Below are 27,084 nucleotides of genomic sequence, written 5' to 3' on the forward strand. Positions count from 1 at the left end.
TAAGAAGTCTCCCTTCTACCAGGTAGATTGTTAACTGTGAGATTGATCTTGCTGACATGTAGAAGTCCGAGCACTGGGGATTCTTGCCTCTGTTTGGAATATTATAAAATCTTTGAAAAACATACAGTTGTTAAAAAATGTATGGTAAATTCCTTCATTGACCATGATGAAACTGACTCAACAGTTACAGTAAGTATGTGAGTGATGTTGATGTGAAATAATACATTCCTACAGTCAGAATATTTTACTGAAAAATTTGCCAGGCAAAATTGAAAAAAAAAAAAAATACTGAGAGAGCGATTTGGGCTTTTTATAGCAAATGAGCTTGTTCTCCATGTAACTCGGGGTGGGGATTATTGAATTTTTGTTCTTTCCCTCATCTCCCCATCCCCCCACCTCTGTAGGTTCAACCTATTGGCCAGTGCCGTGTGTGTGTGTGTGTGTGTGTGTGTGTGTGTGTGTGTGTGTGTGTGTGTGTGTGTGTGTGTGTGTGTGTGTGTGTGTGTGTGTGTGTGTGTGTGAATTTTGACCTTTTCTGAGTCTATACCTTTCATTTCTTGGAAAAGTTTTCCTTACCTTTCTGCCTCAGACCAGTGAGTTAGGAGGGGAAGGAGGAAATAGTGAGTGGAGTCCTAGGAAGAACAAGTTTGCAGAGTGGCCATGTGAAAGCGGTGCCTTCATTCTTAAATTCTTAAGCATGGATTTTCCCAGAATCCAGTCCCTTTGTTTCCCCTTGCTAGATAAGAGTACCTTGGGTCTCTCAGGTGTGTTTAGGAATAGTAAGGAAAAAGGGATAGTAAGGCGAACATGTTATTTATTTATTTTTTAAATTTTTTTTTTAATTTTTCAGTGGGTTTTGTCATACATTGATATGAATCAGCCATAGAGTTACACATATTCCCCATCCCAATCCCCCCTCCCACCTCCCTCTCCACCGGACTCCTCTGGGTCTTCCCAGCCCACCAGGCCCGAGCACTTGACTCATGCATCCCACCTGGGCTGGTGATCTGTTTCACCATAGATAATATACATGCTGTTCTTTCGAAACATCCCACCCTCACCTTCTCCCACAGAGTTCAAAAGTCTGTTCTGTACTTCTGTGTCTCTTTTTCTGTAGCATTCTGTGTATCTGCTGGCCCCTGGGCAATCCAGCTCTGTAATACTGTTTTATACAAGCATCAGTGGACTCTTCCAAGACTTTGGCTGTAGCATGAAACATCTGATTATATTCTTGGTTCTTTGCTTCTTGAACACGAGTCATCTCTTGGTAATTAGGTAGAAAGCAAGTAGATCACCTCAATTCACCTGCGCCCTCTCTGTTTATCTTTTTCCAGGAAGCAGGGTTTTTTTCCCAAAGCAATATTGAAGCTTAAGTATTATTATCCTTACATTTAGTAGTAATCATAAACAGAGGCACTTGCAAGAATTTATATTTAATCTTCCCCATGATGGTGACAGTCATGTTGTTAATCATAGCGATATTGTTTACCTGACACTGTCCTGAGTATTACTTGCATGATTCATTCTATTTTACTTTGTTTGGAAACAGTCTTGATCATATAGAACTGTTGCAAGTGCAGTAGAAAACCTTTTTTTTCTTTTTTTTTTTTAACCTCTGTTTAACTGAACCGTTTGAAATTAATTGTTACCAGGAGGCTATATCACATTTTAATAGTCTGTGTATTTCCTGTGAACAAGGGCATTTTCTTACATAACCCCAATATTGCCTTCAGAATCAGGAAATTGTCAAGGAAATATTATTGCCCTGGAGTTCTCAGACCCTTCTGAAGGTTTTCAACAAAAGGCTATAGCAAAAGGAATCTAGTGCAGCATTATGTGTTTAGTTGTCATAGGTCTGTTTATTCTCTTTCAATCTGGACAAGTTTCTCCTTCCTTCACCATGACGTTGGTGCTTTGGGAGAATATCAGCTAATTGTTTTATAGACTGTTGCTCACTTTGCATTGATGATGTTTCCTTCTCATTAGATTTACATCATATATCTTTGACAGGGATATTGCAAATGTCCTGTGTTCTTTTTTCTACATCCTGTCAGTGTTAACAATTCAAGTTTGTCCCATTACTGGTACTGTTCATTCTCACTTGTTGAAAAAGGTGGTATTTGCCAGGTTTTGCAATTGTACAGTTTCTCTTTTTTCTTTTATAATTGATGATCATTTTGTAAGGTAGTTGCTTTGAGACCCGGTAGATACCTTCTTCCTCATAATAATTTGAATTATTCACTTATTTATATCAGGGTGGACTAATGGTTGCCAGTTAATCTGTTGTCATTGTTGTTCAGTTGATATGTCTTGTGTGACTGTTTGCAACCCCATGGACTAGAGCAGCCAGGCTCCTCTGTCCTTCCATATCTCCCAGAGTTTTCTCAAATTCATGTCCATTGAGTTGGTGGTGATATCTAGCCATCTCATCCTCTGCCACCACCTTCTCCTCTTGTCCTCAATCTTTCACAGCATCAAGGTCTCCTCCAGTGAGTCAGCTTACATCAGGTGATCAAAGTATTGGAGCTTCAGCTTCTACATCAGTCCTTCCAGTGAATATTTAGAGTTGATTTCCTTTAGAATTGACTGGTTTGATCTCCTTGCTGTCTAAGGTTATAGTTTGTTATTATCACTCGTTTTGAGGTCAGATTTTGGTGAATAAAACTTAGGAACCCGGATCAGGTGCTCCATGTGCTCACTGCTTTGTATCCATGTTCTCAGGCCTTCAGAGTGAACAGGGCTTGGAGGCTGAGGGTCAGGGAGATTACACATGCTGTGTTTACATCTGCATTTCTGTGTGTGTCTCTGTGTGTATCTCTGTGTGCGTGTCTGTCTGTCCATGAGGTCATACCAAACTTTCCAGTTCTAGTCTAATACCACAAGGTTCTTGCTAATTTTTTTTTCTTTTTTCTTACTTGTAATTCTCTCATCTTTAACAGTAGAAAACTTCATCTCAGTTCCTATCTTTAGTTCCAGTTTCCTGTTCCAGACTTTACTCTCTCCCATACATGGATGGATTTTGACCTCCTGAGCTGTAATTTTAGTAGGTTTATCATTTGATATTTCTTAATGTGACCTCTAGGAATCAAATTTGTAATATCATCTGTTCAAGGTGTGTGGGATACCAACAACTACTGCCATGCAGTGATGCTTACTCTGTCTTAGATTAATTATTTCGTTCCTGTAAAGGCTCAGTTAGGTTGGCATTATCTTTATTTTATAAATGAGGAAAAATTGATATTATATTAAATAGATGCCTAAGGCATACAGTTAGTAAACAGGAAACCCTAATGCTGTTTGACTCAAAACTTTGTGCTGTTAATTTCTATGGTTTCATCATAGATTGATTCATACACAACATATTTTCTTCTGGCTGTTTTGGGAAGTAACTTTGTTTTTCTAATAAAGAAAAACATGTACTTACTAGAGAATAACTTGACAAATTCAAAAATTAAAGAAGCAAAATTGTTATAATGGTACTTCTGTAAATCATATTTGTGTTTTTCCTTAAATATATATCTTTGTGCTTATGTAGATATTTGTGTGTATATTAAGATTATAATTAATACGTTGTTTATACGTAATGTACAAGTAATCACACATTCCTCTATTCGTTCATCTTCTTCTGTTAAGAACATATTTCCATGTTATGAAACATTTTACAAACTGCTGTGATCAGCAGCTTGTTTATACCATCCTAGGGGTGTGCCGTCATTTTTCTATTCAATTCATATTATTGGACATGTATGGTTTTTTTCATTATTTAAATAGCATGATCAAATAACATTGTGACCATCCTTTTTCAACATAAATATTTGTACTTCAGTTGAAAAGTGATAGTGTGAGTGGATTTTCCTTATTTTAGCGAATTTGGATCTGAGACATCTTAAAATTCACTTCTGTCTTAGTGAAGTTATCTTTTCTACTCATCACGGCTCATGGTCTTTGTACAGCTTTGGGGGACAAAAAGCTGGAGCTGCATATAAATATTCTCTGGTTTGCTTTTCCTGTGTCATCACATTTGAGGTCTCGAAACATTCACCAGAGGTGGCAGGAATTGGAGACAGTTGAGAGACAGCATATGTATTTGGAAACATAGCCTACTGAAGAACTTTAATAAAATAGGACCAAAACCCAGATTTGATCATTCCAAAAGCCCTTTTGCAATGAACATCTACAAATACTGCATAAAATACCACAGAACTTTTAAAATGCAGAGCTGAGCTCACAAGAGTGAAGAGAAACTGAAAAGTTCAGGAGTCGCAGTAAGAGGAATTGAGTCATTTGCTCTTCACGCAAATCTTTGGTTTTGACACTCAGCAGATATAGGAGATGAGATTCTGCTTTCAAGGGTTTAGGAAGATGGAGCTGAGAGCCTGTGTAAAGTTAGGGTCATCAAAGGTCTATTCTTTTGGTGGAAGGATAAACTAGATAACATATCTGGAACTAGAGGAAAATGACAGAGAAACATGTCTAGGTTTGGGACTCCAGACCAAAAAAGAAACAGGAGGAAGAGATGGAGAAGTCCTCTTATAATTTGTAACTTTAGGCCTTGCTCCCAAGACAGTTGAGGCTTAAGTTTGCACTCTTGAAAAATACAAGAACTCCAGCATGAGAAGATAATATAAAAAGCCACCCTGGACACCTGAGAGAAGCAAGTGCAATTTGGGGGAAGGACATGCCCTAATTCAAACATGTAGTCTGTCTACAGATAAAATATCTTTGACTGCTGAGCTAACTGTCAAAAATTACAAAATGTTGGAAGAAACTGTGTGTCATTTACTTGAATCAGATAAAATAAATGGTAAAAATGTCATTGCAGAACTGTCAGAAAGAGACTGTATACTAGACTTAAACAAAATAGAACTTTTATTTATGTAAGCGAAGTCTGAAAGGAAGCAATCCTAGGCTGGTATGGGGCTATGTATCACCTCTGTGATCCTTAACTTTAGCTGTTAGTTTGTGCTCAAGGTGGTGATGGAATGGTAGCTGTAGATTTAAGACTGGTTTTCTTCCAGATTTAAGGCTATAAGAAAGAAGAAGTAGGTAAGAAATGTATGCCTTCTCCCTTTAAAGGCAATTTTCATAATTTGTACAGAACTTCTCCTTTTGTTCTTATTAGGACAACAAGAAAAAAAATTAAACTCACACTTTACAGGTTAATTCTTCCAGCATTCTAGAGAATGGAGAAAAGTGGTGTAGGTTCCCCAAGTTATTTTATGAGGCAAGTGAAACCTTTATTCCAAAACCAGATAAAAAAGTAAGATTTATAGGTCACAAACATGCATGTAAAATGCTTAAATAAAATGTGGGGAAATGGAATCTGGCAAAACATTAAAAAATACTTACTCAAGTTGGGTTTATAGAATACACAGATAGTTTAATAATAATTTATCTGTAACATATTTTACTATTTTTTTTTAACATATTAAAGAAGAAAAAATATACAATCATCTTGATGGAGAAAAAGCACTTGATGAAATTCAACACCCATTCAGTATTTGCGGGGACAGGAAGGGGGGATCTCTTAGCAAGTCAACTGTAGAATGCAGCTCCCTCATTCTGACAGAATAGTTAGTGAAAACCTACTGCAAGACACCATCCTTAAAGGTAAAGTGTTGGAAGTATTTTGTCTAAAATCAGAAACAACAGAAAGACTCCCATAACCATTAAGACATGAAAAAGAAGCTATGTGAGGATTGGAAATGAATAAATGAACTTTTATTAAAATGGAGCAGTATTTTTACCAGAGAAAATCTGTGAGCTAATGATTAGATGTGGTAAAATAAATCTGCATGCATGCTGGCTATAAGATCAACAAACATATAAAACTCAGGTCCATTTCCACACACCAGGGACGACTTCAGAATAAAATTTAAACAAGCTCTCTCTGAAACCTTCTCATCTCTTGTAGGGAAGAGTAGTAATACTATAGTACTGAAGAGTAGCAGTACTACAGTATTGAAGAGTAGCAGTAGTAGTACTCTTCAGTACTTTAATCAGTAGTACTGACTAAATGTCAAATACGGTATCTTTCTTCCAGTGAGTGTTCTTCTGTGGAGTTTCCTGAATATTAACTTTTCATTGCTATTTTTTGCTTTTTAACTTCTTGTTTGTAAAGAAGACATTTTTCTATTTCTGGAGAGTAGCAAGCACTTTAAAAGTATAAGAAATTTCCATGTTATAGCTCTGATATACCTTTGATAAACATAAATTTTCTGCTCACCAAAAATTAGTATTATGGTGGACAGAGTGGTTATTCAGTGTTTATCTAATAAGCCTTTTTAGTTTTAGAGAGACTCTATTAGTGTAATATGTGCATTTCACCTGCTTGGCGCCCCTTTAATCTGTTTAGAAGTGTTCATCTTTGACCTGTTGTTCACTAGGGATTAATTGGAGGAGAGGGGACTAGGAGTTCTGGAATCTGGAGACAGTGTAGAGGTACCAGGGCCACAGGGCTTCTGGGAAGACCCGGTGCTAGGGCGTCTGTTGTGCAAGTTGCGTGTATTGCTCTGCAGGCAGCCAGATGACCAGTTAGAGAAGCATGGTGGCAGAAGTTGAGGTCCAGGCAGGTTGTCAGCAGTAAGGAAGCATCTAGTAGGATTTCCCTGATAGCTCAGTTGGTAAAGAATCCGCTTGCAATTCAGGAGACCCGGGTTTGATTCCTGGGTCGGGAAGATCCACTGGAGAAGGGATAGACTACCCACTCCAATGTCCTTGGGCTTCCCCTGTGGCTCAGCTGATAAAGAATCTACCTGCAATGCGGGAGACCTGGGTTCGATCCCTGGGTTGGAAAGATACCCTGGATAAGGGAAAGGCTACCCACTCCAGTATTTTGGCCTGGAGAATTCCATGGACTGTATAGTCCATGTATGCACAAAGAGTTGAACACAACTAAGCGACTTTCAGTGTTCAAGACAGCTGAGGGAGAAAATAAGTCCTGGGTCTTGGAGGCCAGTAAGGACTGAGCAGAGTTCCAAGGTGTCCCCAGCATAGGACCATGCTTGGTCAGTGGAAATCAGGACCATGTTTAGAATTGAAATGTGTGGTTAAAAGGGGTGCATTAGCTTACTTACTTTTCAGGTCTCAGGGCTCCTTAATTTTCTCTGTTGAGGAGGAGGGCTGACTCCATATTCTGAGGTTGGATTGAACTTAGAGCTGGGTCTTCCGCAGACTCAGTTTGAGGTTTGTGCTGTGGTCTGTGGAATGGTTTCCGTGGTTTTTCAGAGTAATGATGAATTTATTAAATCATTATTTTATTTGATTTCTTCAAGTAAGCAATTTAGGAGCTTTTATGGGGCTTCTCTTGTGGTTTAGTCGGTAAAGAATCTGTCTGCAATGTTGGGAACCTGGGTTCCATCCCTGGTTTGGGAAGATCCTGTGGAGAAGGGAATGGCTACTCACTCTAATATTCTTGCCTGGAAAATTCCATGGACAGAGATGCCTGGCAGGCTTGGAGTTGCAAAGAGTTGAACATGACTTAGAGATTAAATGCACAGCTGAGTTTTAATTCAGTTGCTCTTGTCTTTAGAAGGCTTTTTTTTTTTTTTTTTCTCTCTAGGCAGTTTCTAGGCACATACTTTGGGGGACATGTTATCTTTCATACCCGTAGGGAAGATGATCTTCCAACCTGTAGATACTTGCTTCACATTGTAGGTCAAAGGTAAAACTTGTCTAAGTGTATTCTCGTGTTATAATTTTCTTAGCATGACAAGAGTTTTTAATTTAATCCTAGTCTCAGTTCAGTTTATCTGAAAGCATAAACAGGAGATCCAAGGAAATGGAATGGATCCTGCGTTTACTTTGGGAATCTTGAGGACCCTGTATATCCTTTTAAGCAGCTTTTAATTTTTCCACACTCTATTACATTAATGGCAAACAGAATTGGCACTGTTCTTTCCTACCCTCTCTTGTCCTTTATAAATTTGGGGGAGTTTCATGGTGTTCCTTTTCCTTTTAAATTATAACTAAGTAATAACATGCAGAATCATTTCTTAGTTTACAAATGGAAACTAAGCCCACATACACATCCAGAACTAGCATTTCTTATATGACTGACAGCCCAGCTTTTCTTTTGTTGGAGGTGAAGGTCAAGGGTGAGGCATAAAATGTGTTTTTCAGGATTTTAACAAAAAACGTCTGGGCTGGTACAGACTTGGATACTTTTTAGTGCTCAGTATGTCTATGCAACTTTAGAAATCGCTTCTGATTAAATTTTTACATGAATTTTGCTTCACAGGCAGTGTTCCAAAGACTTGCCTCCAGTTCTGAATCAAGAGACCTAAACTGAGATTTTTTTAGGTGGCTGGGTGTTCGTTGGCCTCTTGAATTGAACCTTTGTGGTGTTTTTATTGTTAGCAGTACATTCCTTTTGTTAAGTACCCCTGGTTGGGTTTGTGTCACTTTAGGAGATATTTTATGTCTTATTTAGACAATTTTAGAACTTCTTATCTAAGGGAGCTTATTCTCTTTGTATAAAATCCAGTATTGTTGAGCCGCTCTGCGGCTATACTGTCCATTCTATGCCTGTGGCTGCAATGATGCCCAGTACTCCAGAACTTGCCAGAACTGCTCATGTATCCTTTCCCCAAACGTTTACAGTTTTCCACAAGAAATTTGTGGGGTTGTTTCCCTTATGTAGTCGCTACTCTGTTTCTAGGTAGATGCCAGTATTCTGTTCATTAGTCTCATGTATAGTCATGCATATCTGTGCTTTTTAATTCTGCTTCTTCATCTTGCTATTTAAAACCATAATTTCTCTCTCTCTCTCTCTTTTTTTTTAAAGACCAAACAGAACTTACTGTTGTCTAGACAGCGCAGGGTGTTTGTCTGCAGCCTGTGGGTGGCGGGCCGGCGAGGCCCCTGGGGTTGGCTGTCTGGGATCCCCTTCCCGCGGCCCCACTTCCCTGCACACTAGCTTGGTATGCGGGAGAAGCTGCAGTCTGTTGGCTGGGCTTTATTTACGGAAACAGCAGGGTTGAGATTGATTGCGTGGAGAGACAGTGTGTGGATGAGGGAGGGTCACAGCACATGCTCAGTCCTGTCAGTGTGGGGGGAAGTTTCTGCGTTCTGCGTGAAGGCTTAGGTCATAGCACAAGCTCAGTGCGAGCTCTGCGAGGGCTCTCAGACCGCATGTGCCTCCATTTTGAGTTGTGAGAGTAGAAAAGGGCAGAGTTTCCACAGTAAGTGGAGGTGCAGGGACACAGCTAGACTCACCAGAGCCTCTCTTAGTCATGGATGATCCGTTCAGCCCCTGCAGGTAGGCGTTCTCTCTCTGGCCTCCCCGAAGGAGTGTGATGGTTTGGGCTGCCGTCTCTCACTTCTGAGGATGTGTATGAATCATCTCATCATTCCTAGTGCATGTTTCTGAGAGCCTTGCATTCAGCCCTGGCTGGCCGTGTAGGTGGTAGTGCAGAGTGTACGATCAGAGCTGAGAGTGGGGTCTGCTCAGAGACGCATGAAGCAGATGTAGAGTGTCGTAGATCTCTGTCCTCTTCCCCTTTCCCTCACCCCTTCCTCTCTGGTGCCGGTTTAAAGGGAGCCTCACTGAGTCCCTGCTGCGGGGAGCCCGTTCACCTTCGGCACCTGCAGAGCAGACCTGCAGGCTGCCAGGCTGTGTGTGGCTGGTGGGGACGCCTGGGCCCAAGAGCCGCTCTGTTTGGATGTTTTAGGGAGGGTGGTAGGTGGGCAGCTATTGGTTGCTTTGAAGGTGGGTGGAACTTGTTTTGATTGAGAGCCTGTTTGCCAGAACAAATTATAATTCTGGCGAGTTTTTCCCAAAGTCTGAAATAGTGCGTACATTTTGACATATGCAGGTTTTAGATTGTTGTTGCAACAGTATCAGCTTAAAATGGATTTTTAAAGAAATGAATGGTTATGGCATGGTATTTTCTGTTGCTTCCAAAGGAAGCAATCCATTCTTTCTTTTGGAGCTAGTGGAAAATTTCTTGGCAATTAAAAAAAAAATCATACTCAGTGACATTTGTGTTAGAAATTGAGGTTCCAGGTTTTTTGTTTGTAATCTTTGTTTTTGGAAAAGATGGCATTTGTTCTCTATGTGTATTTTGTTGTGTGACTTTCGAATTCTGTAGGAAAGGAGGACAGGAGGAGTCACTGCCTGAGAAGGTGGAAGCATCGACAAGGCCAGGCTTTGTGCTCCCTCTTTGACGGCCCTGGGCACCAGCCTTTCCTCTGAGGAGTGGTTGTCCTTTTTGTGCGTCCTGTTTTCAGACCAGGCTCAAGGCGGATGGCTCTCACTATTGTTGACTTAAGGAGCCAGTCATGATAAGCAGATACAGGACAAGTTGAATTCTGACCTAAGTAGATAAGAACTTTTTGAATTTTATCAATCATCCCTTTTTGTTTCTTCTGCCCTTTTTCCCTCTGATAGAAGTTGGAAAAAATTTTGAAGTGACACTTAAGTTTTGTGCCTTTGTGAGGATGACAGGAACCATAGGACAGAGAAGACCGTGCAGATGAGAGACTCCCGTAGGAACGGGAAGACTGTCCTGTTCATCGGTGATGGAGAAATTCTCCATGTGAGCTCCTCCTATGTGAGCGTGGAGCTGTGCATGGTTAATGCCTGTGTGAGGAGGCCCTGGTTTGGGTGGCAGGGTTTTAGGAGGGCTGACAGTACATTCCAGTTCACAAAAATATTATTGAGGTATAACCTGGCTCCTAGCAATTTCACTTTGGGGTTGTGATTAAGGAGGGATGATTTAGGGTTATTGCATTTATTACCTGCCGTTTTTAACTCTCTTTCCCCATTCCTTTGAGGTCTGTCATTGGTTTTGGTAATTGGGGGCCGATGGCCAGTTTGACCTTTCCCCATCCCAGGTAGCACTGCTTCAGGGACTTGCTGTCTTTCAGTTCTCTTAGAAGCACCTCTACTCTTCCATTTGCACCTATCCTGTGAGTGTGGAGTCCCCCATTCTTGAAACTGAAAGAGCTGGATGCTTCAGCCTTGTTGGGTGTTTCACATGTGGGAGCCCTGCAGGACTCAAGTTTCTGCCTCATTTCAGAAAATCCACTGTTTGAATTAGGGGAACACTTGTTAGGAAAACAGTTGCGGAACTGCCTTTCTGTCAGTGGTTCTTTAATTCTCCTTAAACTTTTTTTACCTTTGGCAGATCAGATATGTACAAGAAGCCATAGGGGCAGCCAGACAACCTCTGTCTGGGTCCTCCCACTCGGCTGGTCGCTGGTCTGTGGAGCTCGTGTGTGGCCAGCTTATTAGACCACAAGGTCTTGTAGTAACTACTGGGATCTGTGGGGACCCTCTATTGTTAACAGTCGAATTTCTGTTTCTAATCCACTGAAGTCAGTCATTAGAGCACTGTCTTATGTGGTATGCATTTGTACCACATGTTCCCATCTTGGGAAAATGCTTTTGGGAGATTACTTGCTGACCAGCTACCTTCTGCTCTGAGACTTGTCTGGTGGTTGTGGAGGTGAAGGTGCAAATACACAGGGAGTTGTCCCCTTGTTGGGGCTGTTGTCTCAGCCCTGGGTGGTGTGGACTTGGAAAGGAGGCTGGTGAGCTGCATTATGACTTACTGTTCCCATCCTGCTGCATATCAGGGATGCTGGTGAAGACACTGTATGTTTCCAGAAGAACATGAAAGTAAAAACTCACCCAAATATTACCATGTTACTAGCTTTTCTTGTCATCACGTCAGCATCTTGAATCAGAGTCAGAGGTTGATCCCTACATTTAAAGTGTTCCTCTGTCAACATAAATTTTGTAGAGCCTGAGAATCTGCTTATGATAGATTCCTGCCTTTGACCACTTGCTAGACTCTGTTGTGTTAGCCTAAGAATTAATCGAAAGACCCTGACACCTGGGACCTGATATCCACTCTGTCTGTGAATCTTCAGTTATTTGTTGGTCCTGATTCTTTTTCCTTCTGAATTAATTTTTCATTTTATATTTTGGTCATTACTGAACTAAGTTGTCCTTCAAACAGAAAAACATTCATTCTAAAGCTATAAAGCATCTTGTCTTGACAGAGTAAAAAGAACAGATATGGGCAAAAGGGAGATTTGAAATTATACGTGTGTTTGTGAATCTCCTCCCAAACTGATGGTCATCTGCCCTGAGCAGTTTGTGACAGGCAAGGAGTCAGGTTCTTGAATATATCTTTAAAGCAAATCTGAAAGAAAATGTATTGAATCTCTTTATGCTCTGTGAAACTTTGGATTTAAACTAAAACAGTTCATTTTAATTCAGTTGGGATAATTAGACTTTCTATCAGAGTTCTCTGAACTGTATGTTTGTTTGTGACTCTTTGATTGATTGTCTTCCTTACTGGACTGTAGAGTGCCTGAGATGGGCCTCTGGCATGAATATGCTGAATTAAATGAGTGGCGTCTGTGGTAAGAGAGAAAACTCCATCTGGAGCTGAATGATACGGTTCAGATTCTACTTAGTAAGTGACATTTGTTAAACTGAACTTCTGTTTTCTCATGGGTGATGGGGGTAAATATTCCTCACAGTTGTTATAAAGATTGGAAGCAAGCCATATGAAAGTGCCTGACACATAATTGCTCAGTGTATTTTTGTTATTAATTCAAAGTTCAAGTCTCCAATCTTTTGTAGGTATGGTTAGCTTAACAACATCTGTAGTTGTTGGTCAACATGTTCGATTAAGACCATCTGAGGAATTGTGTTAGCAATTATGGTAATTAAATGAATGACCAATATGTTTGGCCAGACTCTTTAGGTGTTAATGTTTTCCTTCATACTTCTTAAAGTTTTAAAAAAGGCTTTACTTTCATATCATGTAGCATTTGGTGCATGCAGTATTAAACATTGTTCTTTTCTTACCAATTTCTGTAATGAAGAGGGAGGAGTGTGTGTAGGCTAATACTTGTGTCGTCACCATAGCTGCCACCACTGTTGCCTCTCCATCCCCATATTCACACCACTACAGTGACTAGGAACAGGGGATGGTCCTTTTCTAAAAAATAGCATTTTCGAGAGACTTCCCAGGAGGAACAGAGAGACATTCAGATGTGTGTCGTAGACACATTTTCTTTGGTCCAAAGTCTCTCTTTTTCTGGGGACACTCTGTTCCTATGTATTATAGTTTGATATCAGTGTATGGAAAGCCAGCACCATTTTTGGTCAGGAAATAGACTTGATCTTTGAATACTGCTCATTAAAAATTATGGTGGGATTTTAAAATAAAGTTGTTTTCTGAACTGCCGTGTGTGTGTTGTGTGTGTGTGTGTGTCTGTGTGTATGTGTTGGGTGTGTGTTGAGTGTGGTCCTTACATCTGTTTCCTTCACATCGTCACAGGAGATGATGACAGTAAAACCCACGAGGAGCCTGAGGTAGGGTGGAATCACATGCTGTGGACAGATATGCTGCCTGGTGGGGGTTGAGGGGTGGATCAGACAAATAAGAACTTTAGACAGTGGAACAAGGTTCTTGGTAGTGATTTGAAACTAGATCCTTTCTCACTTATTTTTTTTCTTTAATCTAAGTTTATTCCATTAAAAAAAACTGATACTATTCTGGGATTATGTTTTTCCCATTTCTTAGTATTCTGATCCTTCCCCCCTCCCCCCCAGACTTTAAACTTTTTACTTTGTGTTGGGGTATAACTGATGAACAATGTTGAGGTAGTTTCAGATGTGCAGCAAAAGGACTCAGCTCTACCTATATATGTTATTCATTCTCCCCCAAAACTCCCCGCCCATCCAGCCTACTACCCGACATTTGAGTAGAGTTTCCTATGCTATACAGTGGATCCTTATTGGTTATCCATTTTGAATGTAGCACTGTCTCACATGTTATTTAAAAAAAATTTTTTACCAGTGTTTTCCTGATATTCATATTATTGTGTGGAGGCCATATTTACTGCATCTTGTTGTCAGCATGGAAATTCTTATTCCTTTAGCCAGTGACTAAATTCTTGGTTCTAAATTTTAAATTATATTTAGGGGGAATCTATTTAAAAAAAAAAGCACCTTTATCTCCTCCACCTTGGTTTCTTCTGTTCAGCTAGAAGGCTGGGATCAGGGGGCCTCTTAGGAAGCTTCCATCAGAGAAAATTTCAAATATTATGATTCTGGATTTTAATGAATTCCTGTCTTGACCTTTGCATTTGTGTATGGATTTGAAATGTTGACTCTTCGAAATGTTGACTAATTTACTTTGAATGAATCCTGATTTTTGTTCCTTCTGGAAAGTTTATCAAGCCTTAGATTAATTTGCTTGGGAGGGGAGTATACTCTCACAAATGAATTTTAACTTCCAGTGAAGCACTGATTTGCTATTTAGTAGCTAAATGAGGGGCTCCCCTAGTGGCTCAGATAGTAAAGAATCTGCCTGTAATGCGAGAGACCCAGGTTCGATCCCTGGGTCAGGAAGATCCCCTGCAGAAGGAAATGGCTGCCCACTCCGGTATTCTTGCCTGAAGAATCCCATGGACAGAGGAGCCTGGTGGACTGTATAATCCATGGGGTCTCAAAAAGTCAAACACAACTGAACAACTAACACTTTCACTTTCATGGCTAAATGATAGTTCAGTTAAAATATTGGAGTCATTTATTAAAATAAAATTTTAATTTTATATAAATATTTAATAAAGTTTTATTTAATAAAATTTCTAATAAAACAAAATTTAGTGAGTGCCAAAGGCTCTGGGAAGTAGTAGTTGAGCTAAAATCAGACTTGGTTCCTACCCACATGGTGCTTTCAGTCAGGATAGCCATCAAGAGAAATAATTACACAAGTGAAATATAAAATCCTGACTGTGACAGAGACTGAGGGAGAGGTCAGTGATGCTTTGGGAACCCCTAATAAAGGAACTGCCTCCCTTTCTCACTCTTGCCAGTGCTTGCAGCTAATAATAGTCCTGACTCCTGTGTGACAGACATGTATCAACTTCTTTTCATGGATCATCTTTCATTTTCATAGCAGCCTTGCAAAGTAGCCTTTATGAATTTGATTTCATAGATGGGCTCAGAGAGATTGAATTGTATCCTGAAGATTACACTTAGAGCTGACAGAATCTTGATAGTGAAATTTCAGTCCAGCTTTGTTTGACTCTAAAGTCTATGCTCCCCCCTGCACCCAGGCATCTGGACTCAGGTGCTCAAATCATGGGGCATCCTGGGGACATGCAGAGCACAATGATTTTACTCAGGTTTTTGGATCTTACACTGAATGGTAATATGTCATGGAGTGGAATATAAATGAAGGTGAAAGAGGAGACTGAAAAAAGATGGAAAGCGCTGACAAACCTAGACAGTGTATTAAAAAGCAGACCCCACTTTGCCGAAAAAGGTCTGTCTAGTCAAAGCTATGGTTTTTTCAGTAGTTGTGTACAGATGTGAGAGTTGGACATAAAGAAGACTGAGCACTGAAGAACTGATGTTTTCAAATCGTGGTGCTGGAGAAGACTCTTGAGAGTCTCTTGGACTGCAGGGAGATCCAACCAGTCAATCCTAAAGGAAATCCACCCTGAATATTCATTGGAAGGATTGATACTGAAGCTGAAGCTCCAATACTTTGGCCATCTGATGTGAAGAGCCAACTCATTGGAACAGATCCTGATGCTGGGAAAGATCGAGGGCAGAAGGAGAAGGAATTGGCAGAGGATGAGATGGTTGGATGGCATCATCAACACAATGGACATGAGTTTGAGCAAACTCTGGGAGATGGTGAAGGACGGGGAAACTTGGCGTGCTGCAGTCCTTGGGGCAGCAAAGAGTCAGACATGTAGAAACTGAACAACAACAAAAACAACAACAAGAATATAAAATTTACATGTTTTTTTTTAAAGAAACTATGTCAGACTTCAAAGAAATTTCAGGCTTACTGGAAAGACTGCTTTAAAAATATGCATTCATGCTGAAGCAATCGGAGACACCCAGCATGCTGTTGTAGTCTTCCTTCTTATCAGTCCTTTTTCACTCCTGCCCACCACCTTTCTGAGAAGTGATTCTGGTAAATTGTCTTTTGATTTCCTAAAATTTGATGTATTTCATTCTGGACTCGTAGCCTATCTCTGTAGTCACTTTCTGAATGAGCTAGTAGCTAGAGATTCTGTTGTCTTTCTTCTGTTGATTTCATGTCAGTCTTCCTGTTCAGCTTGACACCCTCCAGAAAAGATGAGAATGATCTACTGTCTGAGCATTCTGATCTGAAGGATGGATGAAGGAAGATGGCACTGTGATTTCATTCATTCACAGCACCAGCCACAGAGCAGGGTCTGACTTGAGAGTTACTGGTCCCAGCCTTTGGGGAATGTGCCAGGGGGCGGCCGTGCATTATATTCTGGGTTTGGATTGTGATGGAAAGTAGCCACACAGGCTGCCTGTCTAAGGCCTCTGTTCTACCAGCTTGTGTCTTCTCCCCAGGACCCCAGGTTCTTGTCCCTCTTCTTTCCTGCATCTGTAGATGCAGATTCTTGTCTTAAGCAGTCATCATGATCACATAGAGATATTTGGGGATCTTAAGCAAACATTCACAGACCTTGGCCTTCCTCACAGCGTCCCTTTTTTGGGGGGGAAGGCGTGGTGTTGTCCCAGCAGCTCTTTTTTTTACAGCCGGTGTGCTCTTCTCAAGGAGCTTCCTGCATCTAGCCAGGCACCCCGCCTCATCTCCTCTGCATAGATGCTTCTCCCTGTTTGATATTCAGTCGCAGGCTCCCTGCTCCTTTCTGTCCATTCCCTGTTTACTTCTTAGACTAAAACGTTTCCATGGTAACAGGTTACTTTTCAAAGGGAACATCTTGTCATTTTATTTAATCCACTGCAGCTGAAGAGGACTGAAATATTAAGTTGTAGTTGCCATGGACACTGCTTTGTCACATCAGTTTCTTTTGTGTCAGATTTCATATACAATGAATTTCTTTCTATTTTTTTAAACTCAAGGACTAAACACAATGACTTACCATTATTGTTGTAATTTGGCTTCTGGGACTATTTTTTCATATTCCAGAGCAAAGATGTGTAGAATAATGGGAATTAAACTCAGCTGTTTGGAAATATGTATATTATTTACATTAGTGGCACAGAGAAATTCTTTCTGGTGAGGATGGTGGATTTTTTTTTTTTTGTAGTGTGCTTCACAGCTAAGTATGTCTCAAAAAGAATGACCCCACACCAGGCATCTCTAGTAAATACAAAGAAAAAAAGGAATATGAATTTCATTGCTTATTAACTATGGCATTATTTCTTCAGTAATTTTTTAGCTGTTTGCAGTATATTTTTAAAAATTTATTTTTAAAATATTTATTTATGTGGCTGCAGTGGATCTTAGCTGTGGCATGTGTAATATAGTTCCCTAACAAGGGATCGAACCTGGGCTGCCTGCATTGAGAATGCAGAGTCTTAGCCACTGGACCACCAGGAAAGACCCTCTACTTTCTCTTCTGAGGGACTCTATCTGTTATTTGTTCATCTTTTTCATGTCTGGCTTTCTTTCTTATCCATAGTCTATCTGTGATGCACCATTCGGTTAACCTCTTCTTTTGTTTTAAAACAACTTTTAATTTTTTAGTTTTACAGGAAGAGTGTTCCCATGTACCTTTCACTGACATCCCCAGTGGGTATGTATAGCACTCTAGGGCAGCGTCAGAACCCAGACCTGGGATGTTGGTACAGCGTGTGTATAGTTCTGTCACATCTTACCGAAGGTGTAACTTTGTGTCACCACAGTCCTAATCAGGATCTGTTCTGTCATCACAAGTATTCCACTCCTTCCTTTCTCCTCCCACCATTCCCGACACCTGGCAACCATCTCTATAATTTTGCCATTTTGACAATGTTATGTAAGTTGACCTTGAACTTTGATGGATTTTTCTCTTTTAACATGATTTGTAGATTTAAGAAACGCTTTTTGATGTTTTGTCTTAGTTTGATACTGGAAATGAACATAGAATTGAAGTATGGAAAGTGCTATGTCTTCTCATAGTAATTCTGTTTATAATTAGTTGTGTAATATTGGTTCAGTAACTTAATCACTCTGCATATGGAATGTGGAGCTCTGACTTTGTAATCAGCTAAATTTGAATTTGAATCCTGGTTTTTCCAACCTGTTAGCTGTGTAATCATGGTCAATTTATAAACTCTCTTAGCTTCAGTTTCCTTATCTGGACAGGTAGTAATAGCACCTACTGTACAGGGTCATCATCCATAAGGTTAGATAAGACAATGTCTGAAATTTGCTGAGCTCAAAATTCCTGGTACATTGAAAGTGTTCAGTGTGTTTGTTAGTTTCGTTACTGATGTTACAATTACTACCATTACTATTATCTATTAAGTCTGGTTACTGCCTCATAGAGTTGTCAAGGAATAATGAAATAATGTATACCTGGCATTGTTGTTGTGTTTGTTTAGTCTCTAAGTCATGTCTGACTATTTGTGACCCGACGGACTGTAGCCCTCTAGGCTCCCCTGTCCATGGAATTTCCCAGCCAAGAATACTGGAGTGGGTTGCCATTTCTTTCTCCAGGGGAATCATCCCATCCCTGGGATCAAACCCACATTCTCGTGCATTGGTAGGTGGATTTTTTACCACTGAGCCACCAGGAAAGCCTGTGCCTGACATAGAGAGCACTTAGTAAGTAGTAACTAATATTATTATTTCTCTTGTATTTGTCATACAACTATGTTGTTCAGTCGCCCGGTCGCGTTCGACTCTTTGTGACCCCATGGACTGTAGCGCACCAGACCTCTTTGTCCCTCACCATTTCCTGAAGTTTGCCTAAGTTTATGTCCATTGCATCGGTGATGCCATCCAGTCATCTCATCCTCTGACTCTCTCTTCTCCTACTGCCCTCAATCTTTCCCAGCATCAGGGACTTTTCCAGTGAGTCACCTGTTCGCATCAGATGACCAAAATACTGGAGTTTCAGCTTCAGCAGCAGTTCCTCAAATGAGTATTCGTTCATTTAATGGCTTGCCTTGAAAAACAAACTGAGATCATTCTCTCATTTTTGAGGTTGTACCCAGATACTGCATTTCAGACTCTCTTGTTGATTATGAGGGCTACTCCATTTCTTCTATGGAATTCTTACCCACAGTAGTAGATAAGATGGTTATCTGAATTAAATTCCCCCATTCCCATCCATTTTAGTTTACTGATTCCTAAGATGTCAGTGTTTATTCTTACCATCTCCTGCTTGACCACTTCCCGTTTACCTTGATTAATGGACCTAACATTCCAGGTTCCTATCCAATACTGTTCTTTGCAGCATTGGATCTTACTTTCATCATCAGCACATCCACAACTGAGCGTTGTTGCCACTTTGGCCTAGCCGCTTCATTCTTTCTGGGTCTATTAGTAGTTCTCCTCTGCTCTTCCCCAGTAGCATCTTGGGCACCTTTAGACCTGGGGGACTCATCTTTCGGTGTCATATCTTTTTGTCCTTTTATACAGTTCATGAGGGTCTCACAGTAAGTATACTGGAATGGTTTGCTAGTCCCTCCTCCAGTGGACCACGTTTTGTCAGAATTCTCCGCTGTGACCTGTTCATCTTGGGTGGCCCTACACAGCATGGCCCATATCTTCGTTGAGTTACGCAAGCCCTTTTTCCACAACAAAGCTGTGATTTGTGAAGGGGTATACAAGTATAAGTTACCTAAATTTATGGTAATATGAGGGGAAACCCTGAGTCAAAGATAAAGATGTACATCGATGTGTCTTGCATTATCCTGGGATATGACTTCCATCTTTGGTTTCTTATTCCATGTGTAGTATCCATCACCTACATGTGAGATTTATTACTTATATATTAGCTATTGTTACCTACTGAAGGATTAAACTGTCATTTTCTCGATTAGGACCCTTTTGAGTTTTAGCCGCCAGCATATTTTTAAGAATTTATCCCAGTGAACATTCACTGGACAGTGTTGTTGTTCTTGTTGATCAGTTGTTCACTCTCTAAGTCATACTGACTCTTCGTAACGCCATGGTCTGCAGCCTGCCAAACTCCTCTGTCAAGCACCATCTCCCGGAGTTTTCTCAGGTTCATGTCCATTGAGTCGTGATGCTATCTAACCATCTCATTCTCTGCCGGCCCCCTCTGCTTAAGCCTTCAATCTTTCCAGTGTCAGGGTGTTTTCCAGTGAGTTGGCTCTTCTTATCTGGTGGCCAAAGTGTTGGAGCTTCAGCTTCATGATCAGTCCTTCCAATGAATATTCAGGGTTGATCTCCTTGGAGTCCAGGGGATTATCAAGAGCCTTGTCCAGCACCCTAGTTCAAAAGCATCTGTTGTTCTACACTCAGGTTAATCCTAGTCCCCATGACCTCAGAAAGTGGCTGCAAACTTTGCTTTGTTTTCCATTAATGTGGATGCAGCATCCATTCTCTTCCTGTGAATTTCTCTGTGTAACAGTGTCAGAGTTCTAAATCAAGTTATATGTGTGAACATCTCTTTTCTTCAACAAAAGTATAATATTTCACATTGATGGGCTGGAGTGAAGAAGTGTAAGTGAACAGCGTAACAGGTAATACAAAACAGGAAACAACTCAGTCTTCGTAATTAGTTAGCCCCCAGAATTTTCTGAATTTCATAATGTATGATATGAATAACAATTCCTCTCAAAGCTGGTTTGTGGGCCTCGTTATTACTTTTATCAGATCCTGCCCTTGAGTTCCTTATGATGAAATGGGAAGCAACATGAAAGACCAGAAGGTGCATACCAGAGGACTCGGTTTGTTTGTTTCAGTCCAAAACTTAACTAGCCACTTCTTTCATGGAACACCATTTTTATTTGAAAGAATAACTGATAGACTGTGGTTACTCCCTTGGGTACTTGGTGGACATTTTCTTGATCATGATCTTGGTGAACCTGCCATTTTAAGGAAAACAGCTGTTTTCCCAATGCGAGATTGGAGCTTTCAAATAATAAATAGAATTTAGAAAAAGTTTTACCCACCACTCTGAGCTTAACAGCTTCTATACATTAACAGACTTTTCTTACGAGATGTATGGTAATACTAATAAATGTGATTTAAAAAAAATATCTATTAATATTTGGAAGATCTGCAAACCTTTGTGTTGTTCAGTCGCTAAGTTGTGTTTGACTCTTTGCGACCTCATGAACTTCTGCACACCAGGCTTCCCTGTCCTTCACTGTCTCCCAGAGATTGCGCAAACTCATGTCCGTTGAGTCCATGATACTATCCAACCATCTCATCCTCAACCTTCTCTTGCCCTCAGTCATTCCCAGTGTTAGGCTCTTTTCCAGTGAGTCAGCTCTTTGCATCAGTTGGCAAAAGTACTGGAGCTTCTTGACTGACTGTTTTCCATCTAACAAATGTATGACAAGATCATGAGTGGAAAATCCATTCAAAGACCAATAAGATTTTAACATACAAAAGTCCAAAAAATCATTGATAAGGTTTTAGAGTAACAGTCTCATGTTGAGTTTTGGTGTAGTATCAAAAAGAATATCCATAATGTCAAAAAGACTAGTCAGATGGTCTTTCCTTTCTTAGTTATGTATCTGTGTGAGATTAGTGTTATTTTTTTTCATATACTTTAATCAGAAGAACTCATTGCAGCAGACTGAATGTGGAAGCAGATACAAGAATCTAGCTGTCTCCTATTACGTCAGATCTTAAGGAGATTTGTGAGAATGTAAAACAGTGCCTCTATTTTCATTGGTTTTTTGTTTAAATAAAATTGTTTTTCATAAGAATGTGTTATAAGTCTGTTATTACACTAAAATAAATAAGCAAATATTTTGAAATTTTTCAAAAATATAGCTTCCTTAAGACTTCAATAACTTTAGAATGTAAAGGTTACCTAAAACCAGAAAGTTTGAGATTTGCTGTATTAAGTAAAAGGAAAAATGTAGTAGTCAGCATAAGATAACTGAATGTTTCCTACATGGTGTTGATATTGCATTTAAATAATTCTGGTGATTTTTATCAAGTTGTGCATTCTAGCAGTGTAGAAATACTCATGTAATCAAGGAATTTCCCATTTGCCTTGAATGAGTAGTAATGTCAGACAGGTACCGTATTCGATACTGGGAGAATACAGAAAAGGGATGAAATCTCAGTTTCTGTACTAGACAGTTCCAGAATGGGTGGAGGTAGATGTCCATTACTCATGGCAGAATGTCACCTGCTGGCACGAGGTGGGGACCTCAGAAGGAGCAGTCGGGCAGGGAACTGGCAGCCGAGGACCGTTGAACACAGAGCTTGGCTTCTGTTGGGAGAAGGAAGGGCTGAGATGTTCCGGGGATTCCAGATCTAGCTGAATACTGGCAGTTTCCCAGGAGGAAGCACTACTTTTTCTCTTCATTTTAGTTCATATTCTGACAGTTTTTATGTTAGATGCATCCAGTTTTCTTTAATAAGGTATATCACTATCTACCTTTTTCTCTTGGACTTAAAAATATTTCTGCAATGTATTCTCTATCTGTGAGTTTCTGGAGATGGTAGGCTCATGCCATTATCTTGTCTGTTTACCTTGGATCCTAATCTTGCTGAAATACAACTTTGTTGTATCTCTTGCTGGGAATCCTTAATGTTTAAAAAATGCATGTTATAAATACCTTTTTGTAAAATTTGATTTTTAATTTTAAAGAATTCTTTGCTTTATTTTGTGCTTTTCGGTCTGCTCATTAATAAGTACCCTTCGTTGACATAAAAGAGAGAAATAGATTTCTCACTTTGGCTCCTAAGAGACCCCAACATTTTTTTTCTCACTTGTGTCATTATTAGCAGTATTAACAATTCTTAGTCTTCTGTTTTTATACAAATAAGTGGGACATAAGGAGTTATTTATGAAGTATTTGTGGGGTTTTAGTATTGGGGATTTCTTCGGTAGCTCAGCTAGTAAAGAATCTGCCTGCAATGCAGGGGACCCTGGTTCAATTCCTGGGTTGCAAAGATCCACTGGAGAAGGGATAGCTACCCACTGCAGTATTCATGGGCTTCCCTGGTGGCTGAGATGGTAAAGAATCCGCCTGCAATGTGGGAGACCTAGATTCGATCCCTGGGTCGAGAAGAATCCCTGGAGAAAGAAACAGCTAACCACTCCAGTGTTCTGACCTGAAGAATTCCATGGACTGAGAAGCCTGACAGGCTATCATCCATGGGGTTGCAAAGAGTCAGACGTTCAGTTATTATAACTGAATATATATATATATATAATATATATATAACTTTATATATATATATGTAACTTTCAGTTATTATGATGCAGTTTTTGGTTTTTTTATTTTTCTATAAGATTTTGATGACCATTTTTAAAGTCTTTATTGAACTTGTTACAATGTTGCTTCTGTTCTATGCTTTGTTTTTTTGGCTGTGAGGCATGTGGGATCTTAGCCCCCTGACCAGGATCCAGGCTACAGCCCCTGTGTTGGAAGGCAAAGTCTTAATTGCTGGACTGCCAGGGAAGTCCCTGTGGCACAGTTTTGAGCTAAATATAATACTGGATTATTAAAATACTAAAAGAAACAAGCAAAACCCCTGCCTTTGAAATAAAAAGGAACCAGGATTGTTTGTCCTGAAATTATCCAGGACTTAGCAGTGTGTGGCAGTGATGGGAAGATGCTTCCATAACCAACTACTTGAGAACCCTGGCCCAACATAGACCTTCTAGAAGAACCTGAAAGTTGAGCTGTGGGATACACGTTGCTAGGCGGGCTGTGGCTGAAATTTTCTGAGATGATACATTTGGGCCAGACCTATTTCTAGGCAGGCAAGTCTTTGAAAACTATTTATTTAGAAATAGAGGAGAGAGCTTTTGGCAACGAGTTTTCGCTTTTAGCTAGTTACAGAACAGAACTGGTGGGTAACACTGACTGGTTTTTTTTTTTTTTCTTAAAGAAGTACTCAGATTAAAATAGCCTCATGGCCTGTGTGGCTCCTCTACATGTTTCCTAAAACAGCTGTTCGTGATCCTACGTAAAACCCCTGGGACGTCAGCTCTGCATCTCGGGTGGCTAGTGAGTTGAAGGCAGCCCGTCATGTGAGCCTTTCTCCCACCCCTACCTCTGTCCCTGTTTTTCAGTTTCCTGCCTCAGCAGGGTTTTGGTCCCACTTGGGAATCCGCCTCTACCCTGATTTTGGGCTCCTCATCTGCTTTAGGACTCTCTCTGGAACTTCCCCCCTTCCTGAAGCCTGCCTAATTCTGATCACTCCCCTGAGCATTTCTACTGTTCTCCTGAAATGAATTGGACTTATGAACATATTGATTGGACCTGTTCTGGTGTCTGGGGCACACCTGCTCCTCCCTAGCTAGATGGATTGTGGATTGTGATGATCTTAAGGATCAGACCACTTGTTTTTGTTGGTCTTCTCTCTGACTTTGTCATACTTGCTGCCCTCTTTGCCAAAATAAGACTTCATGAGAAAAATTGTCAGATTGAAGGAAGTGCTGGACCTGAAAGAAATAAGAGTTTTTCCGAAATTCATTTTATAGCTTCAAAGCCAATGGGTGTGTGTGTGTTTGTGTGTGTGTGTGTGCGTGCGCGCGCGTGCGGGGGTGGTGGGGGTATCAGATTCATGGGAGAAAAGCCAGAGACTGGGCTTGCCTTTTGGTCTTGGCTGCTCTGCTCTTCAGCTTAGTCCAAGTCAGCAGATAGTCATTGAGCAGCTCTTGTTGCAGAAAAGCCTTCTCTGCCCAATAATGAAAACTCACAGGTGACTGTAAGACTCAGTTAGGGTGTCTCACTGGGCAGGGCGAGGGTCTCCCCGAGAGAGTCAACAGATGGCTGGAGTCAACAGGTACCAGAGCTCTGGGAGGCGGGGCCTGCATTTCTTCACCCACAGTATATACGCATTGCAGGTCCTGTGCAGGGCCTGGCATGAAAAGACCTTCAGGGAATGTTTCCAGGAGTGGAAAGGGGAAGATACCCCACACTTTTTTTAGGATGTGTGAGGTGACATGGGAGGAGATAAGGAATGGTTTCGGTGAAATGCTGGTTTTCTGAAGGAGCCTGGGCGGTTTGGGTTTGGCTCCAGGGAGGGTAAGTGCAGCAGTGCAGTGAGAATGTCATGGGAAGGAGACGGTCCTTCGCCTCCTGGGCCTGTTGGGCTCATCCCCGCACATCCCTGAACATCTCTGCTCCACTTCACTTCGTTAAGAAGGCCTATTCTGACTGCCCTGTATAAGGAACTGTAAAAGCTCATTCTTTACCACCCCTTTAGTTCGATGACCCATATCAACACCTGACCTGTTATTTGTTCTTTTGCTTTTTAATCCAAATTAGAATGAAAATTCCCATAAGCCAGGAATATTGTTTTCATTACTTTATCCCCAATACCCAGGACAGTTCCTGTCGCAGTAGGTACTTAGTATTTGTTAAATGAGAGAATGAATGAATGACCCAGTGTGTACACTAGGAATCATAAACTATCTTGTTTATATTTTAATTAAATTTATAGTAGGGCACCCTGAAATATTTTGAAAAGAAGACACATGTATTGCGATTTGTACTATAGGAATGTCCATCTCTCTGTGGGATGAAAGAAGGATGATACAGATACTCAAGGCAGGAAGCTGTAGTAAAAAGGCTTTTAGAAGAAAAAGGTTGCATGTGGGGTTGGGGCGGGAGTGTGTATGTGCAGGCAAGATTACACATAGTGGGGAAGCTAATTCTTCCTGTGTCATGCCTCTTGAAAACATGTGCTTTTTTATGTCAGAACTGTACTCTGCTAACCTGATGTACTCTTTTCATGACAGGAGGCTGAACAGTACCCAGGGCGAAATTCGTGTTGGTCCTAGCCATCAGGTAAAGTGAATTTTAGTAAGTTCTTTAATAGGTTTTTATTTCTTATTATTCAACTGGTCCTTTATTCTGTTGAGTAGCAACTTAGAACTGTTTTTATGCTATTTGGAATTTTATATAAATGCAGAGATTTATTTTTTAAAGACTACCACATACTTTAAAAAAATTATGGTAAAGTATATACAATCTAAAATTAACCATTCTGACCACTTTAAAGCAAATGGTTCAGTGCCCATAAGTACCTTCACATTGTTGTGCAGCCAATCCCCAGAACCTATTCAGCTTCCCAATCTGAAACTTGGTTCCCATGAAACAGTAACTCTTCGTTCTCCCCTCCTCTCATTCCCTGGCCACCTCCCTTATCCTTACTGTGTCCACAAATCTGACAGCTATAGATACCGTATCTCAGTGGAATCAGCCAGCATCAGCCCTCCTGTGTCTGGCTTGTTTTCTTAGCATAACGTCTTCAGGGAGCTCCCACATTGTAGCATATGTCAGAATTTGATTTCTTTTTATGGCTGAATTATTCATTGTATATATGGTTGTTAATCTGTCAGTGAATATTTGGTCACTGTGGACTTCCCTGGTGACTCAGCTGATAAAGAATCTGCCTGGGAGACCTGGGTTTGCTCCCTGGGTTGGGAAGATCCCCTGGAGAAGGGAAAGGCTACCCACTCCAGTATTCTGGCCGGAGAATTCCATGGACTGTATAGTCCATGGGGTCGCAAAGAGTTGGACACGACTGAGTAACTTTCACTTCACTTCATGCTTTCATTTAGCTTTTTAAAAACCCCATTTCCTTCAGAAAAGTCAAAGTGATTAAGATGTTTGTCAGCCATAAGCTTGTTGTGTCATGACCTGTGCTCTTCCATGTTTTATTGAGCTTACTAAGACTCTGCTGTTCTGTTTGTCATCTTTTTTTTTTTTAATTTTTTTTTTCTCTGTTTGTCATCTTGTCTTTTGATCTCTATATCAGGTAGGATGCTTTGACAGGTAGGGCCAGAACACTCTGGCTGAGCATGGCTGTTCATGGTCTCACATATCATCACGTCTGGTCAGAGAGGACCAGGCTCCACTCTCCTCCTCTCCAGTTCTTGTGATTTGGTGTTCAGCTATACCCATGGGCTGCCTTCTTCCTTAGGCCAGAAGCTGAACTTGATTATAAGATATACTTCTTCTGTTCACATTATCTCTGATATCAAGCTTCATTGTACATTCTGGGGTGTGATTGTAATTTAATTGGTAGCATTTCTTCTTTCTGAATGCATTTAATAGTGGTTCTTACAGTGAATGAAAATGCAGCAAATGTTGAGAGGAGGGAAGGGATACACACCTGCTCTTCTTTCCCCTTAGAAGAAGGAAGATTTTCC

At 40.5% G+C, this 27,084-nt stretch overlaps 1 protein-coding gene across 6 annotated transcripts in view; it reads left to right on the forward strand.

Moving 5' to 3' along the window:
* Positions 1-27,084, forward strand: part of RERE (arginine-glutamic acid dipeptide repeats) — a 407,198-nt gene that overhangs the window by 253,805 nt on the left and 126,309 nt on the right. For 5 of the 6 annotated variants that reach the window (XM_065935816.1, XM_065935819.1, XM_065935820.1 and 2 more), the window contains one exon: positions 25,669-25,717. In XM_065935816.1, coding sequence (XP_065791888.1) covers positions 25,669-25,717 — 49 coding nt within the window. Of the gene's footprint in view, positions 1-9,118; positions 9,260-25,668; positions 25,718-27,084 lie in introns of those variants that run through there. The other variant, XM_065935821.1, reaches the window with a different exon arrangement.

The sequence above is a fragment of the Muntiacus reevesi genome, chromosome 5, assembly GCF_963930625.1.
Source record: "Muntiacus reevesi chromosome 5, mMunRee1.1, whole genome shotgun sequence".
In the NCBI taxonomy this organism is placed as follows: Eukaryota; Metazoa; Chordata; class Mammalia; order Artiodactyla; family Cervidae; genus Muntiacus; species Muntiacus reevesi.